A 16,073-nucleotide genomic window follows, 5' to 3' on the forward strand; every position below is an offset into this window, starting at 1 on the left:
GACCTAAGGGATCATGGGAAACATCGACATAATTATAAATCGTTGGACACCATTGGAAACAGACGAGTATTGCAGTTTTTGCCATCTCCTACAACTAGGTGAAACTTTATATTCAATAAGGGGAGTGTGTAACTGGTTCAATTAAAAAACCATCATACGTCTTCCTGAAAATGCTACACTAAATGAACGAACTAAGCAATTACACAATAAGAAATAAAAATCCAAATAACACAACGAATTTCTCCATCCATTCCGGTTGTTCAAAGAAATTCACTAATAAAGAAATTTTTTTTTTTTTTCTTTTAAATTGAAAAGAGTTTGATCATAAACCATTTAATGCTCCATCGTTCGGTAACCAAACTATTGACTGTCCATGAGTCCATAGATAATACGCCTCTTCTTTGGATATACGAACCTAGTTTGCAAAGTGTTTTTGCTGAACCGTCTACGGTAAAATATGAATGTTAACACTGGTACATAAGCAAGTTAAAATCATCGAAGTTAGTTGAAGCGAAAGTGTACGTATGTACAGACGTTTCTTGGAAAATATCGTAAATCTTTTTTTTGCATTAACAAGAGCCGTAGTTTCTTGTTTATAGTTTTTTATTTCGTTGTTGTCTTGCTGGTGTATGTTTTAGTGTTAAAAAACTCATTTCTGTTCAGTGCTGTTCGAGTGAAGTCAACAAGTGAAAGTATAGTACGTTTACGAAGCATTTTTTTTCTCTACAAAATATTTTCTGATATAAAATGTTGCAAAATAGCAAGTATACAAACGCTATCAAAGTGCTGGGACTGAGTTTTTTTTGTCTTCCATTGATGTTAACAATGAAGTGCAATTGCAATTGCTTTGAATGTGACCTAGATCTTATGTTTGTAATCTCTTCTATTGATCTTATGTTCTATGTCATAAGCAATAAACTTTGCAACGAGTTTACATTAACAATGTTTTACACAAGAAGTAATCTCTAAAGAAAATAATCAAAGAAATTACCGTCTCGTATGCATTAATAATCAAAGAAAAATTCTTAGAACTGCATTTCAAGACTGTGTCATGCTTTGCTACATCCAATATTGCATTTTTTTCCATTCTGTTCGATGGTTTTCCTTCGTTCATCAAGGTTGTTTCAATTTATATTCACTCAACTGACATACAGTTAAAATTTACCCAACTAAAGGCAGAACTTGTTGTCATAATTCCAATTACCATACGTCGTTCGTTCGCAACAACCTGTCTATGTATCAAAGTAAATGTTAAATCAAATGAAGTAAAGTAAATTTCGTCTAAGCTGTTGAAAAATAGTTCGATCAAAACAGGTAAAATACTTGATATGATTATGTCGAATAGCATAGATAGAAGCTCTGAAAATGCATCACTCTCACACACCGCTATGTCATCATTATCAAAGAAATCGTTCTGTTTTCCAATTTTCAAAAACATCCACAACTCAATTTCATCGATTATTGCAATAATAAGTTGAAATAATTTGAAATTGAAGTGGGAAAATGACATCGGTTATATAGTTAAGTGAAAGGCTAAACAAATGAAGTAAAAGATTTCGCACACATTTTTTGAGAAAATTAGTTAGAAGTAAAAGTGACCATTTTGATATGTTAAACAAATACTTGTCGTCGTTGAATTTCGTACTCGGTCCCTACAAACGAGTGGTATTCACTCCACAAAAACCACCGCTCACATAAGCCTTTACGTCCACATTACCAGGATAAATAATTTTGTTTACAATGTCACAAGTTTCAAAAACATCCACAACTCAATTTCATCGATTGTTGTTGAAATAATTCGAAATCGGAGTGGAAAACTGACACATTCGGTATCATTTTTCCGATCATTTGCGAAAAGACAACGTCCAGTCACTATAAAGTAATTCAATTACATATGGCGTAAACACTTCGAGCAGTGTGCAAATTTAGCTGACTGTATCTGCTGCATTCCAGTTTCGGAATTATTTCGCTATAATAATGTCTCGTGCAATACGTTCCAAGAATATAACGTGTTTTATTCCCAGTCAGGGCATTTATCACGTTTAGATATGATTTTTACGGAGAGAGACAGAGTGGAGTGTACATGTATAGTGTTCAGTTATAGCGACATTAGTCAATAGGGAAATTGTAAAAAAACGCAGCATCAGAAATAAAGCATAGACGAACTGAAAGTTGGAAAATTATTTTTCCAAGCGCAGGCAATATTTCACTGGGGAAAAAAATTTATTGCCATACCACTTTTGAATTGGGTAAAAACGAAACGTTAACGATATTTGATATATAAATGCAATTGCGTTCGGCTATTTGCATAGCTCTTCTTTTCTTGAAACGAAAAATTTTCGAACAAAAAAATTTCTTTTAACCTGAAATAACATTTTACGTGTGGGCAGAAATGGGTCTGGCAATATCGTTAGTGATGATTGTGATGAACGATGCCATTCCATTGTACCTTTATTCCAATAGAGCAAGTATCATTTCAAATCCATCAATCGTACAGTTAAAAGTGTGGATTTGTATCGAGGGGTACTCACTTCCTGTTTATCATTCTAAATGAGTTCATTAAGAAATGCTACGATTTGAGCTAGATTTTCTTGTAAAAACGCCAAGCGAATTTCCAGACTGAATGTGTTGTTTGAAGTGGATAGGTAATGTCATTCAGACCCTGAGCACATTAGTTCGATGCTTATGAAACCTATTTTTAAAGTGGTTGACTTGTCCAAAATGGATGGCCCGCGTTTATATACATTTTCTTACTTATTACGATAATAAGAGATGGCACTGCTGTCGTCGTCCCAGTGAAACATCATCACCTAACATAATTTCTAACTATATCTCGAAAATGATATAGAAGAAGATTCCTTCGCCATGATATAACTCATTTCGCGGGAAACTGCGTGTTCTTGCTGCTGCTCATATAATTTGATGATGAATAACATTACCTCCCCACTATAATCTACCTTGATTTTTTCTTTGTTTGTATGACATTTAAACACGAAAAAATTGCATTGAACCTTGACCATGTATTTCGATATAGGCACAATATTCTGTCAAACACAAACTCATAGTCAGCCATTTCTATTAAAGGTGTCATTAGCATCGAACTAATAGCCTCTTAATGACATTACCTATCCACTATGTCTTTCTTGGATTTTAGTACGAGTCGCCATTTGCTTACGTTGCTTTAGGGATTCATTATGTACTGAGTTTCAGCGATGAAATTACCCGTTTTATACTTTCATTGGGATTCTTTCCAAAATTTGCATCATTTCCCAATTAAAGAAGATCTGATTCGACAATGCCATAAGCTAACATTCCAACATTGGTATAGTAATTACCCCTTGATATCTCTTGCCCTATTCATTTCATTTACATACAGAAGTAGTTTGGAACCGATATTCTGTACCAATATTCAATTCAATATTCGCATACCTATTATGGCAATTTCGCTAAAAAAAACGAAAAATGAAAAATTTCATCTTGTACGAACTTTGTTCTCTAACACCACTTATCAGCTTTGGCGATCAAACTGCACCCTATATATGCATATGGGAAGCCATTGAATGGTTTCCATCGCATAAAATCATAATTAAAATTAATTTCCAATCAACTGATATAATGAGCTATTCGATCAATGGTAGTGTGTGCATGTAAATAGAGTTGCTGTCAATTAACTCTTCGGCGCAAAGAGATGCGAGATCAACAAATTGAAATTTAAATTGGAAAATTGTACGGTGATTCAGAAAACACTCAACGGATTTTGTTTTTGCACTTCGACAGGCTCTCGTTACGCTGCTGACCCATATAACAGTTTCAGAGTCCTTTTTTTTCAATTTACCGTGATACCCATTGACATCGTGGTTTTTTCAGGTAGTTCGGGAACAAGAATTCGTTCATTTAAACGAGCGATTTTTCATTCAATCCGAAAGACCAACAATATAGATTTTAGGTTTGATGTCCGACCTCTGATGAGGTTGTCTCACCTTCAACCCAGTTTCTGTTTTCAAAAGGTGAATTGTAGCTTACCGCCATAACAGACTATCTGAGTTGCGGAAGCAAATTTCTTTATTCCTATCCTTTCACAATACAATCTTTTTGAAGAATACAACCGTCGGTACCTGTTCGAAGGTAACCTTCATTGCACTGACACCTTCTGCAATCGCGTGAATATGCTTCGGTGCATGGATATACGACTGGAGTGCATTTCGATTCACATGAACACGGTACACAAGTCTCGTTTGGCCCACATTTTCCTATAAAAAAATTGATTTTGAGATAATTGTATCCGAAGATTTGTATTCTACGTTTACTGTCGCCACACAATTTCGAGCATCCGCATTGACTTTCGATGGATAGGATCACAGTAAAAAGAATCAGAACTGCAAAGGCAAAACGCATTTTGGATGTTTCTTTTACAACAAAATTACAACTTAATAGGGCAGTGGCTGATTTAAAACTGAAAATTAATAAAAGTCGCTAAAAACGTCGACGTTGGTTGAGACAATAATTGTTTACGTTGAATACGGAAATTCGGAAATGTTTGCTGAACGTTTCTGAACTGTGTAGCGTTCTACATTGTGCAGCTGTTTAAATAATACTTTGGACGACAAGGTTTTATTGCTTTAACCAGCTCACTTCAAGCATGAGTGGTACCAACGCACTTCAAGCAAAAGTGATCATAGTGGTCAGCTGCAGAAAGTACTCTATTTTACATGAAAATTTGAAGTACCACTTATGCTTGAAGTGCGTTGGTGGTACTATAAATAGGGTACTGAAACTTGACAGTGTATCACACAAATGTGAAACACTGTAAAAACCAAGGTTCTGAAACAGGTTAAGACACTTTCGCGAAGGCGGTGGCATCGGTTGCATCAAAATTTTCCTGTTTCCAACTAGGTTTGTAAGACTTTATAGGACGATTTGAACCACTACAGAGTAAAGTTAACCAGGCAGGAGCGCTTGTTTGACTAGGGACCTGAACAATCTAGTAGCCCTTGATATTTTGCGAATAAAATTTTTCAATTTATGTCAGTGTTCATTTGAATTCATTTTCATCCCATGTATTAGGTCCCTTATTTGACGTTTCGAAAATGAACCGCTCCTGCCTGGTTTATTTTTTTTTTTTTTAATAAATTTATTCAGTTATCATTCCTTAGACTATGCCCGTGTTTGAACTCAACAAAAAAATATTTTCTTTTCACACAATGAGTGTTATGTATTAATCTGTTCTTTCAGAACCTTGGTAAAAACTATTTCATACAAAATAGTATTCTATTTGGCAGCTATCGACTATGATCAATTTTGCTTGAAGTGCGTTGATTTAACTTAAACTCCTTAAACTCCACGATGACAAATACGACAGCCAATCGATTCATTCAAATCAATTCATTTAAATCAATTCATCGTCGGGTCTCCTTTCTTTTGCATTACTCGAAACGACAACTCATTCTTTCCGATAAGAAATTGCTGTTCTTTTCATTTAATTTGAATGTGCATTCCAGACTACTTTTCAGTACACTTCTCTGAATTACTTCTTCTGCAGCACCATTAAACAAATATTTGCAAACATTTTTGATGTGCAGATAGAGACTGTTGCCGTCTTTCACATTTTCTGATTTTTTTTTTAGTGGAGTGATAAAAAATGTGAAGGGTGTACATCGCGATATGGCTGGATGGTAGTTTCTCTCACGTGTTATTTTTTACCACTGCAAACTAAGTTATTTTGATTTTTTGTTGTTTCCTTTTTTATTAAAAACCAAACCACTGTGGATGCTCTTACATGTGCCTCATGACAAAACGTGTTTTCCTATTGACGATGTTGTAGCGCGTGTATCATTAATACCTATTTGGCTATTAAATATTCAATAAACATTTTTTTATATATATAGGCAATGTAGGTTCTCAATTAGAATTTACAGAACTGATGTCTTGAATTTATCAAAATCATACCTCACACGTTTTGCTAGGTACTTTGCAAAATTAGAATCCAACTGTTTTACTTACACTTAGAGCACTACTATATTGTAAACGAGTGAAACGCAAGAGATTTTAAGAAGGATTGGAGAAATACACGTATAGAGCTAGACAGGCAACAAATTATATCGTCATCAATCCGAAATTATCCAAATACCTTCTCTCTCTTCAAACATGAACAATATTAAAAGGTTCACTAACGCCCTAACAGCTCACTGCTATCTGAATCACCACATAAGATCAATAGGCTTCAAAGACTCACTGTGTCTCACCCACTTTCTACTAATCCTTATCCTAATACTTAGATCAACAATATGCACCGAAATATTGTGGCTTGGAATGTAAATCTATCGATCACCCAATTCACCTTAAAAAACGTCACCTAAAATCTATAATTCATTCATCTTTCAGAAACGATAAATCATTTGTTATCGACACTTACGACAAAGATAATCCATGGCCTACCTAAGGTTAATATGGTCTTATATAGCAAAATGCGAGATAAAATGGGTGGTGTAACAAATGAAGTACAAGATCTTATATAAAGCACTAGGTGATACTTTGAACAGCAGACGTGCTACGATATTCTTTGACATTTCTATATGGTTATCTGATGAGATTTGTCGCTTTCACTTCTCTTTATCTTTCCCTTTCAATTGGTTCATAAAAGTATAACAAAGATGATGGCTGACAATTCTTTGCTGAAGAATGTATCTTTTTGGAAAAATTACAGTCGGCGACTTTGCCATACACGACGTGTTTCGTTTCAGCTGTTTTTCAGTTGACCCACTTATTCAAACAATAGTAGATTACCTTGGATCCTGCGAAAGTAATTCATTACATGAGGTAACAATTTTGTGATGAAAGCAAACTTACAAGAGTGAGTATTTTGAGCAACATCTACATTTGTCGAGTTACCGAAGCAAGTTGCTCAAAAACACACGAGTGAGGTTGCGAGCATCACAAAGTTTTTTCCGAATGAATTAATTACGTAGCAGCATCCAAGGTATTCTGTTTTACTACCTGCCCCATGCGAAAGTTGATTTACACAAATAAAAATGAAAAAAAACCGAAAATATACCACCATGTAATGGATCATTTTTGCAGGGGGCATATTGCTATGTAATGATCAACTTTCGCATGGGGCAGGTAGTAAAAGCATTTTTGAGTTTTTCACCGGTTTTTATCATACTCTTGTTTGTATGAGTGGATCAGCTGAAATGATATGCGCCCTTTATTTCAAAGTCGCCGACTGTAGGGAAAATATGACAAAAACTAATAAAATGTAAGAAAATATTACTGTATCTGGCCAAGTAATATTTGAAGTTGGGAAAAGATTTGTTTCCATGTGTTATTGTTGTTGTTGTTGTTGTTGTTTAATTAATCAAAAAATTAACCTTGCAATAAAAGCCAAATAATTTAAACAGAGGTGTTTGCCGTTATTGAAATTAATTTCACCTGCAAATTATCAAACATGAATTATTGGCAAACATCTTCCATTGTTTGCGTGGCAATAATTTAAATTTTGTCTGAACTAAAACTGGAAATGTGTGCATAAAGTTGATGGTGGAGAGGAACTTATATAATCGTCGAACTTGATATAAATACCATAAATCGATGAGAGAAGCGTCAGAGTTGGGTTTTTCTTTTCGGGCAGCATTAAATTATTCGACTCACACCTCGTCGTCAACCGTAACCGTTAAGTTTGTGGTTAAAATCAAATTAATTTAAAATGATAAAATATTCAGCATGATAATATATATATGGGCATGGGCACCGCAACGTAAATGTGTGGATGTGTGGCATATTGAGAATTTACACAAATTTATTCTGAAGTGAAAGTATGACATTGAAAATAATTACAATACACCGAGAGTTTTGCTTGAATATCGTACATCTGAACTTAATGTTATGCGATATGCAAATTAGTAAAAACTGAATCTGAATTAACCGTCAAAAATCGTACGAAGATTTACGCATTCATCTTTTATGGCGGTCACATATATATACGAGGTGACTGTTTTAGAATGTGTCTGAAAATATGATTTTATATCGGTCGAAAACCTCCCATTTTGTCTGCGAAAATAATGTACGGGTCAAGACAGCCCAACAATGATTCTTAATAAAAGTGAAGATGGAGAAGGAAAAAAATGCTTCAGAAAAAGCGACAATAAAAATGTAACATCATTTTCGTTATGAATAAGTTAAGTATCGTCGGGCATCATAGATTCCATTTACATTACAGACGGTGACATGAATTGCTATATAATAATAGGCAGACGAGACGATGGTGCATACCTTTTGAATTTTGGTAAATGAAAAAAAAAATGTAATCAATAAACTGGGACGCCCTTAACAGACGCATTGCAAAAACTCCCAGAGCTACAAATTTTAAATTCCGTTTTTTTCGTATTGAAAAACATTGTCGCTGTGCCGGTCGATAATAGTAATTTATGCAACCGAGGTTGCATACAACGTTTTATGCCACAGAGGCATCTAAAGTTTGCAAATTTTGCATATTATGATTCTGAGTGGCATAAAAGTGCTTTTCATACCTAGGACCCGAAATCCAATATCTATCCAATATGAAAAATAAATCGCCTTCGGCTCTGTCTGGAAACTCTCACACGCTAAAAAAGACTTTTAGTCCTAGGTACGAAATGTACTATTTCACAATGCAAGTGAGAAATTAGTCATTTTTCTCAACTCAGTGACGAAAAGTAAAACTTTCGCTGCCTCGATTGAGAAAAACGTTGTATGCAACTCAGTGATATAACTGTTTTACCGAGAGATAGATGCTTTTTAGACGTTATATGTGTAGGTACTTGATCAAAATTGTATTAGGCACACTATGTGTATTGTCACACTCGGCCTTGATTCACAATCTACACACCTCTAGTGCGTAAAAAGCAGAAATATTCTCACGTTAGCTGAAACTTCAGATGCCGTTGTATACGAGAAATAATTGTATTATTATGGTATTAATCTCGAGAGAAATACCTATGTCAACAAATGACTACTGCGTTATCTGCGAGTACACTCCTACACCATACAGGTCTTTTTCTAAAGAATATAAAAATGATCAATCGTTTGGAGAGCTGTATGTTCAAACTAAAATCCGAAGAATAGTGCGTTGTGATTTATGCAGTGATTTTAGCGTGGCTAAATAATCCGTCTTAAGTGAATTGTTATTTGCATGAAATGATGAGGTGTGGGGTGATCTGTCAATTTTTGTGATTGTAAAATTGGCAAATAGACAGAATAAGCTCGATGGCAATTTAGAAATTGCTTTCTAATTTATTAGAGTTAGGTCAGGCCCACGAATTTCCAGTGCCGGACTGGCCCTATGAGCGTTCGGGCGATTCCCGAAAGACCTTTTGATTTTTGTATGGATAAACGGCAAGGAAGGGATTTTTGAAAAATTTCTTCATACAACGCCCGAATGGCTTTTTAGAGCCAGTCCGGCACTGCGAATTTCTACAACATCTACTACAAAATGTACTTTACAGAAAGAGTGAGGTGTGAGGTCAATCCGATAAGCGACAATAAACAAGCAACTTTAACTAACTATTAATAACAATAGCTATTAACAAACACTTAGCGTACCCATTGGCCGAATGGAACTGGGCGCACCTGTGAAGAGTTAAGATATATTTCATTTCGTAACGTTTTGATGATATATTGCGATTGAAATTAATACTCAATGACATACGTTTCATACGTATCTAAGGCTCGGAACGGGTCGGGTTCGGTCAGACCGGAACCCGAACTTGATTTAACCCGAACCTGAAAAATTATTTCGGGTTCAACCCGAACTTGACCCGAACTTGAATTTTCGATTTCGGGTTTAACCCGAACCTGATCTGAAGCTGAAATTGTTCAACCCGAATTTGACCTGAACCTGAATTTTCAATTTCGAGTTCGACCCGAACCTGAAATTTTTGACTTTTTTTAGTGTAATAAACGCTCAAAATTTCGGGTTACCCGAACCCGACCTGATTAAATTTAAAATTTCGGGCTCAGTTCAGGTTCGGGTCGAACTCGAAATTGAAAATTCAGGTTCAGGTCAAATTCGGGTTGAACCATTTCGGGTTCAGGTCAGGTTCGGGTTAAACCCGAAATCGAAAATTCAAGTTCGAGTCAAGTTCGGGTTGAACCCGAAATAATTTTTCAGGTTCGGGTCGTGAATCCGGTTCAGGTCAACCTGAACTAAAACAGGTCAACCCGAACCCGTTCCGAGCCTTATAACGTATCATGATATAATCTATTACGTTTTCTGTTTAACGATCGCCTGGAACAACATCTTTTGCTTCATTCGATTTACCATATATTTGAGGACTATATAAGAAGGCGCTAGGCGGATCACATAGCTTACTTTTTGGTGTCATTGTCGATAACAAATTTCTAATATCTTCAAATTCCAATCAAAGTATTTACAAAGAAACATAAAATAGTAGAAGCCCCACAATTCTTTTCGGTACTTCCTTTGCGCTCTATTTTCAGGTGATGTACTCTGGTAAAATATACATGAAATGTCATGACTGTGAAGTTGGTTGACTAAAAATAGATCGCTGACATTAGTAATTTACGACTATAGATGTATGTAATAGAATTATACGAAAATCTATTATATTTGAGCTTTGGTTTCCAATGATTTATTTGATCAACTTAATGAAATTGTTTTCAAAATTGTATTTTCGCATCATGACGCGTCTAATCAATAGGTCAATGTCAAATAGCGGTTTCTTCTCTCAAATAAGCTGTCAATTTTGCAAACCTAACCTCAAAAAATGAAAGCATCATGAATGTTTTTTGATATTGTCGTCATCGTCAGTCTAATGCTTGACTTCTACTTACCAAAAAAGTACTCCGTGTGATAGACAAAATTGATTTTTTTTCAATTTTTGCATTATTTCCTTGACAGCTTGCTCTTTCACGGCTCTCTAACGAAGTTTTGTTAAGTGGAAACCATACTTAAACGTGCCGATCAAACCAGCGACGCACGCCTCTAATCTTGAAAACATTTTGCGACGAGCATTCGTTATAAATTGTTGTTTCTTCCGTGTAAAAAAAAACCACCTACTTAGCATTCAGACGCTAAATGGTATGACATAGGAGAGGATTATTAGTTTTAATTGTTGTTTATCATTATTTCATTATTATTTTTTCCTACTCAAATTAAGGAACACTTACCTACACAACAGAGAATTATTACTACCACCACCAACAACAATTATTAACAATTATTCTCTTCTACCGAATATATACGCCCATCCATGGTATACGGCCGCTGGTTATACCCGTAAATATCATGTAAAAAGAAAATATTAATAAGATTATCATCAAAACACCGAAATGCTTGCATTAACTTCTTGTCGGTTCCAGCTGAAGAGTAATTATTTCAATTACGGCTGATAATTAATAACAGCCAACATCCAAGGCTATAAACATTATACCAAATCAAAATTAATTAAAACAGAAAATGTATTAGTGTTTTTTCGAGCACCATACTAGAGATAATGTGAAAAAGAGATAGAGACAGCCGAAAATTATAAATAATTTATTTTCCATCAGAAAATAGCTGGGCCGAACCCTCACACAGTAACAACGAGAGAGAGAGAGAGAGGGAGTGAAATATTCAAGTGGTACATACGATGACCAAGTTACTCCATCCATTTCTCAATCATCCGGTGACGACGGAGAAATTGACCAGCGATCAGAATGCATTAGTCGATGACTTGTATAACTGGTAAGAAAGACACCTTTCGGTGCAAACATTGTATGACTAATCATTAATCAATCGTAAGTTAATTAAATAAATTGATTTTGTCATTGTGAACAGTTAATCAATCACATGATTATCTAATGAATACCACAAATGCATTATGGATAATCATTTTACCATTGGAGTTTCTAATCGACATACTGGTTTACATGTTCTACAGATTCAACAATTGTATTTGTCATAACAATTTGCAGACATGTCACAACTACAACAACTATCGAAGGATGATTCACAATCTATTACTTCATTAATTTTTAACGTCATCGTTTGTTTATGTCGATATCCGACAACATAATCGGCTTCCAGTTTCTATTATGTATTTTCCCAAAGTACAGAGGAAGTATCGATAGCCATTTCATTAGACATGTGCGATGGGGAAACAACAATGGAAAATCTTGTCCCACCCATTATTCGCCTTCATTCGCTCATTATTCACCTTTATTCGCTCATTATTCGCCCAACACTGTCCCACCATTCGCTCGTGTTGTTTTCATAATATCTCTGTAACTCTACGTATTGTATCATACAAAAAATCATCCTCTCTACTCTTTAGACTTAATGTTAACTGTTAAATTACGCACGTAGATGGGCAGGGCATTTAGTATTGACGTAATTTCGTGATATATGGCACTTTTGAACATTAGGCTTATTATGCCTAAGAAGCATCCATCCACACATATTTTCCGTTGTACCAAAGGTACCGTGCAATACGTATCATCAAATTACGTAAATACGAAATGCCCATTTACGTACGTTATACACCATTGTGATAAATATTGACTGTCGGTGAGATGTGTTTGAATTCGAAAAAGCCCATTCAAATTGCTAAGTTCATTGCAGGATCAAAGATCAGCCAACATATCCAAACCTAAGCAGAGAGCATGCTCACCAATTTCTGCACGCTTGTTATTGGAACACACTAAAGGCGAAAAAAGCACTTCAAAACTATTGCGAAATTCGAGCCAACTCTCCACTCATCTTCGCTAATAGAGATTCGATGAGTGATAGCGTTCAAAATGTCTTTAACATGACGTAAGTGATCTTCCTTAGGCAATGAGGTAAAGCCGAACGAAAAATGTAAGAAAAACATTCTAATTCAAGGCAAATGGTGTCAGTGCCCAAAACAACGCCCGAAGGATATCACCTCCTTTTCTACAGATTAACAGACACCGATCCAGCCAAAATGAATTTCTCGGATGCTGTTCGAGCGTTCTGTATGTTCAACGATTTACGAATAAGTGAGGATGGTCTCACCGAAGGATACATCGTTGTATTCGACATGAAAGGACTTAAGCTCGGCCATTTAGCTAAAATTCAATTGGGTAGTTTAAGAGCTTTTATGTCGTACATTCAGGTTAATTAGTTGCGAATTGTGGACAGAGAGCCTCAGAGTACAATGTGTTCAAAAATTGCAGGAAGCTCATCCCGTCCGGTTGAAGAAAGTATTAGTCATACATGCAGCGTCAATCATCAACCAAATCATGATGATTCTTCGACCATTAATCAAATCGGATCTGCTGTCATTGTTACAGTTCACCCCAAATGGACCATTGGAACTATTCAGCGAAGATATAATACCAGAGGTAACAGACGGATGTCACAAAATTATGCTAGGAAAATCTTCTCAAAACATTTACATTTTGCAGGACTACGGTGGCAAACTCAAATCCATGGCAGAGTACTACAAAGTCGAACGAAAATTGCTAGAGTCGAAATACAGAGATTGGTTGATTGATTCCGAAGACCTGAAAGAAATCCGACCAAAGAAAGGCAAAGACACCAAGAGTGTTCAGCCAATAACCAACAGTTTTTCGCAATTAGAAATTGACTGATGAGCAGTTACCCTCCGGTCGTGTCTATGCTATTTGGTCGAGATTTATGAGCGTCGCTTATATAATGCTTCTCCTTTTCAGTCTATATGGTTTTGTTATGTGTTTCGGATTTTGTTGATTAAACAGTGGCTTCAGTTTTTGCCAAATAAAAAGTTTTGAATTTCGAGTTATGGGAACGTTTCCTTCTTTTGTAGAATATTGGAGAAAATAAGAGTTTTTATAAATGGAGAGAATGAGTTTTATTATCGAAGAGAGAAAGAAGGGCAATTTTTCTGGTTTAAGATATCCAAGCACTACACTCCTTTTACTCGCCGTTTTCAAAATACAATGAAGACTGGTCTCTCTTTCAATCCACGCCATTAGTCGTATAAATTTATATGTCAGAGAGAGCTTTTTTTTCCCTTGTTACGATCTGTCAGTTTTTCTATTTTGCGATTTAGTATGGAAATGAAAACTAAAATGGAGATATCTTTGCTGTTTTAAGTGGTTTTTAATGTTTTTTGGACCAAAATGTTTTACAGTGTGTTTGGAATCGATTGACATTAACATAATAATAAAATAGAAAAAAATATTTTCACACAATCTGTTAATGCCAATCGATTCCAAACACATTTTAAAACATTTTGGTCCAAAAAAATATGAAAAACCACTTAAAACAGCAAAGATATCTCCATTTTAGTTTTCATTTCCATACTAAATCGCAAAATAGAAAAACTGACAGATCGTAACAAAGGAGAAAAAAGCTCTCTCTGACGTATAAATTTATACGACTAATGGCGTGGATAAATGGTAAATGGCATTTATCCTAAACTGCAATTGTCAAACACGATCTTTCTGTGAACTTCTTTGTGTTGGTCTTACACGTATAGTTATAGGTAAACGCATTATAACTGGTACTTGTTCATTTGAATTAGCTCTTCCATCAAAATAATAGCAATCCCATTTCCCCAATGCTGAGCTAAGCAATCTAAATATCCAAACAATTCGGATAATCTCATTTCCTTCAATGTTCAGCGTTTAATTTTTCCATTATGTTAAATAAAAGCCTTTTACACTTAACTTCAATCCATAAGCTTTCTATCTTTAGCTTTTGTCTTATACCTATCACACTATAACGGCGCGTCTATATAACACCAATAACATTCTCCAATAAAGCTGATCTGCAAAATCACAATAAAACCCACCTTTAACGACTTAATACACACATACACACACAGCGAAGCTGCGGGAATGAGATAAAACTTCAATTTTCTGTAAAAAAGAGACCCGCCTGAAGTAGTTGCAAAAGAAGTTGTCTCGAAAAGCGGAGCCACTTCAAGAAGTCGCAAAAGTAGTTGCAAAATTTGAAAAGGGATTTTTTCACCAACTTCTGCAACTACTTCAAAAGGCTGAAAAATGCATTCTGTGTGATGCCGTAAAAATTCTGGAGAGACCAACTTTTTTTTTGTCAGAAATGAAGCAAAATTATTGTTTTAATTTCAAAATCATCATCAGTCATACGATTTCGGATTCGCCAGCAAGATTCACAACACAAAGTGATATTTTCCTTACAAAAAATGTGTTATTGCCATCTTAGAATTCAGAATTCAAATTGAATTTTTAGGCAAATAAAAAAGAGCTTTCCGATTATTGTTTCGGAGCCGGAGTCTGGATATCGATTATCAAAAATCAAATACTTTCTTCGAGCAATAAATTTTTATCGAATTCCCGCAGCTCTCTCAGCAATTCTATTGTTCTCTTTTTTGTAGCGTTGTAATTTAACTTAACGTCTTTACAACACCGAAATCCAAAATCTTTTATAGTTGTACGGTACATTGTACTTTATGTGCCACCAATTCATATATATACGGTAGGTTTGAGCATACAGAAACGCTTCACACAGAGCCATCACCGACAAGCAATTTCGAAATGTGTACGAGAAATACTACTCCGCGATGTATGCTAAAATAAAAACTTGGATTTTTCTTCATATATGCAACTCTTGTCTCACATTTATTCAAAAGATGTTTTCTTTTCGCTGGGTGGCATATTATGCATTGTGTGTTCGATAGGAATATTGTGTACAACAAGTACATAACTGGTGTACACAAATGTTTGAACAACTTACGCTCAGATTGCCGTACATATTTATGGAACACATTCTGGGATGAAATTTTAAATTCGAAACTTTATTTTCGTGGGAAATAACATCGGAAACAACAACATAAGTAAATTAAGTTAACTCCGTTTTATGTTCGTATGGCGACAGGATTCAGTTTTCCGATTGTTGAAATTGCATATCCTTCAAAAATAATGTTGAAAATTTTCAAACACATACCCAGCGCAGCGGAGTGACAGATAAATCCAGAAAAGAGTGAAATGTTCTTGAGACTTGATTTTAATTGCAGAAACGAAGCAAATGTGGGTGGATTTTGTTAATTAAAAAAAAGTCTTCAGAGAAATTTTTAATCCCTTCAATACTCACATACCATAAACTTAAATGAAAT

General features: G+C 35.2%; 1 protein-coding gene and 1 long non-coding RNA gene across 4 annotated transcripts in view; one reads left to right on the forward strand and one right to left on the reverse strand.

Annotated features, from left to right (window-relative positions):
- Window positions 1–13,815, forward strand: part of LOC119076756 (retinaldehyde-binding protein 1-like) — a 25,628-nt gene extending 11,813 nt beyond the window's left edge. The window contains exons 1-7 of one of the 3 annotated variants that reach the window (XM_037183707.1): window positions 496–700; window positions 3,564–3,573; window positions 11,561–11,719; window positions 12,596–12,787; window positions 12,857–13,109; window positions 13,171–13,338; window positions 13,402–13,730. In XM_037183707.1, the coding sequence (XP_037039602.1) occupies window positions 11,625–11,719; window positions 12,596–12,787; window positions 12,857–13,109; window positions 13,171–13,338; window positions 13,402–13,587 (894 nt within the window). In that variant the 5' untranslated portion in view covers window positions 496–700; window positions 3,564–3,573; window positions 11,561–11,624 and the 3' untranslated portion in view covers window positions 13,588–13,730. Of the gene's footprint in view, window positions 1–443; window positions 701–3,563; window positions 3,574–11,544; window positions 11,720–12,595; window positions 12,788–12,856; window positions 13,110–13,170; window positions 13,339–13,401 lie in introns of those variants that run through there. The other 2 variants (XM_037183705.1, XM_037183706.1) reach the window with 2 other exon arrangements.
- LOC119076763 lies at window positions 4,041–4,552 on the reverse strand. Its single transcript, XR_005087689.1, has 2 exons — window positions 4,302–4,552; window positions 4,041–4,250 (listed from the first exon to the last, which is right to left on the reverse strand). It is a non-coding gene; the product is annotated as an uncharacterized LOC119076763 (long non-coding RNA).
- Window positions 13,816–16,073: the final 2,258 nt, after the last annotated feature.

Source organism: Bradysia coprophila, unplaced genomic scaffold (assembly GCF_014529535.1).
Source record: "Bradysia coprophila strain Holo2 unplaced genomic scaffold, BU_Bcop_v1 contig_232, whole genome shotgun sequence".
NCBI classification, from domain to species: domain Eukaryota; kingdom Metazoa; phylum Arthropoda; class Insecta; order Diptera; family Sciaridae; genus Bradysia; species Bradysia coprophila.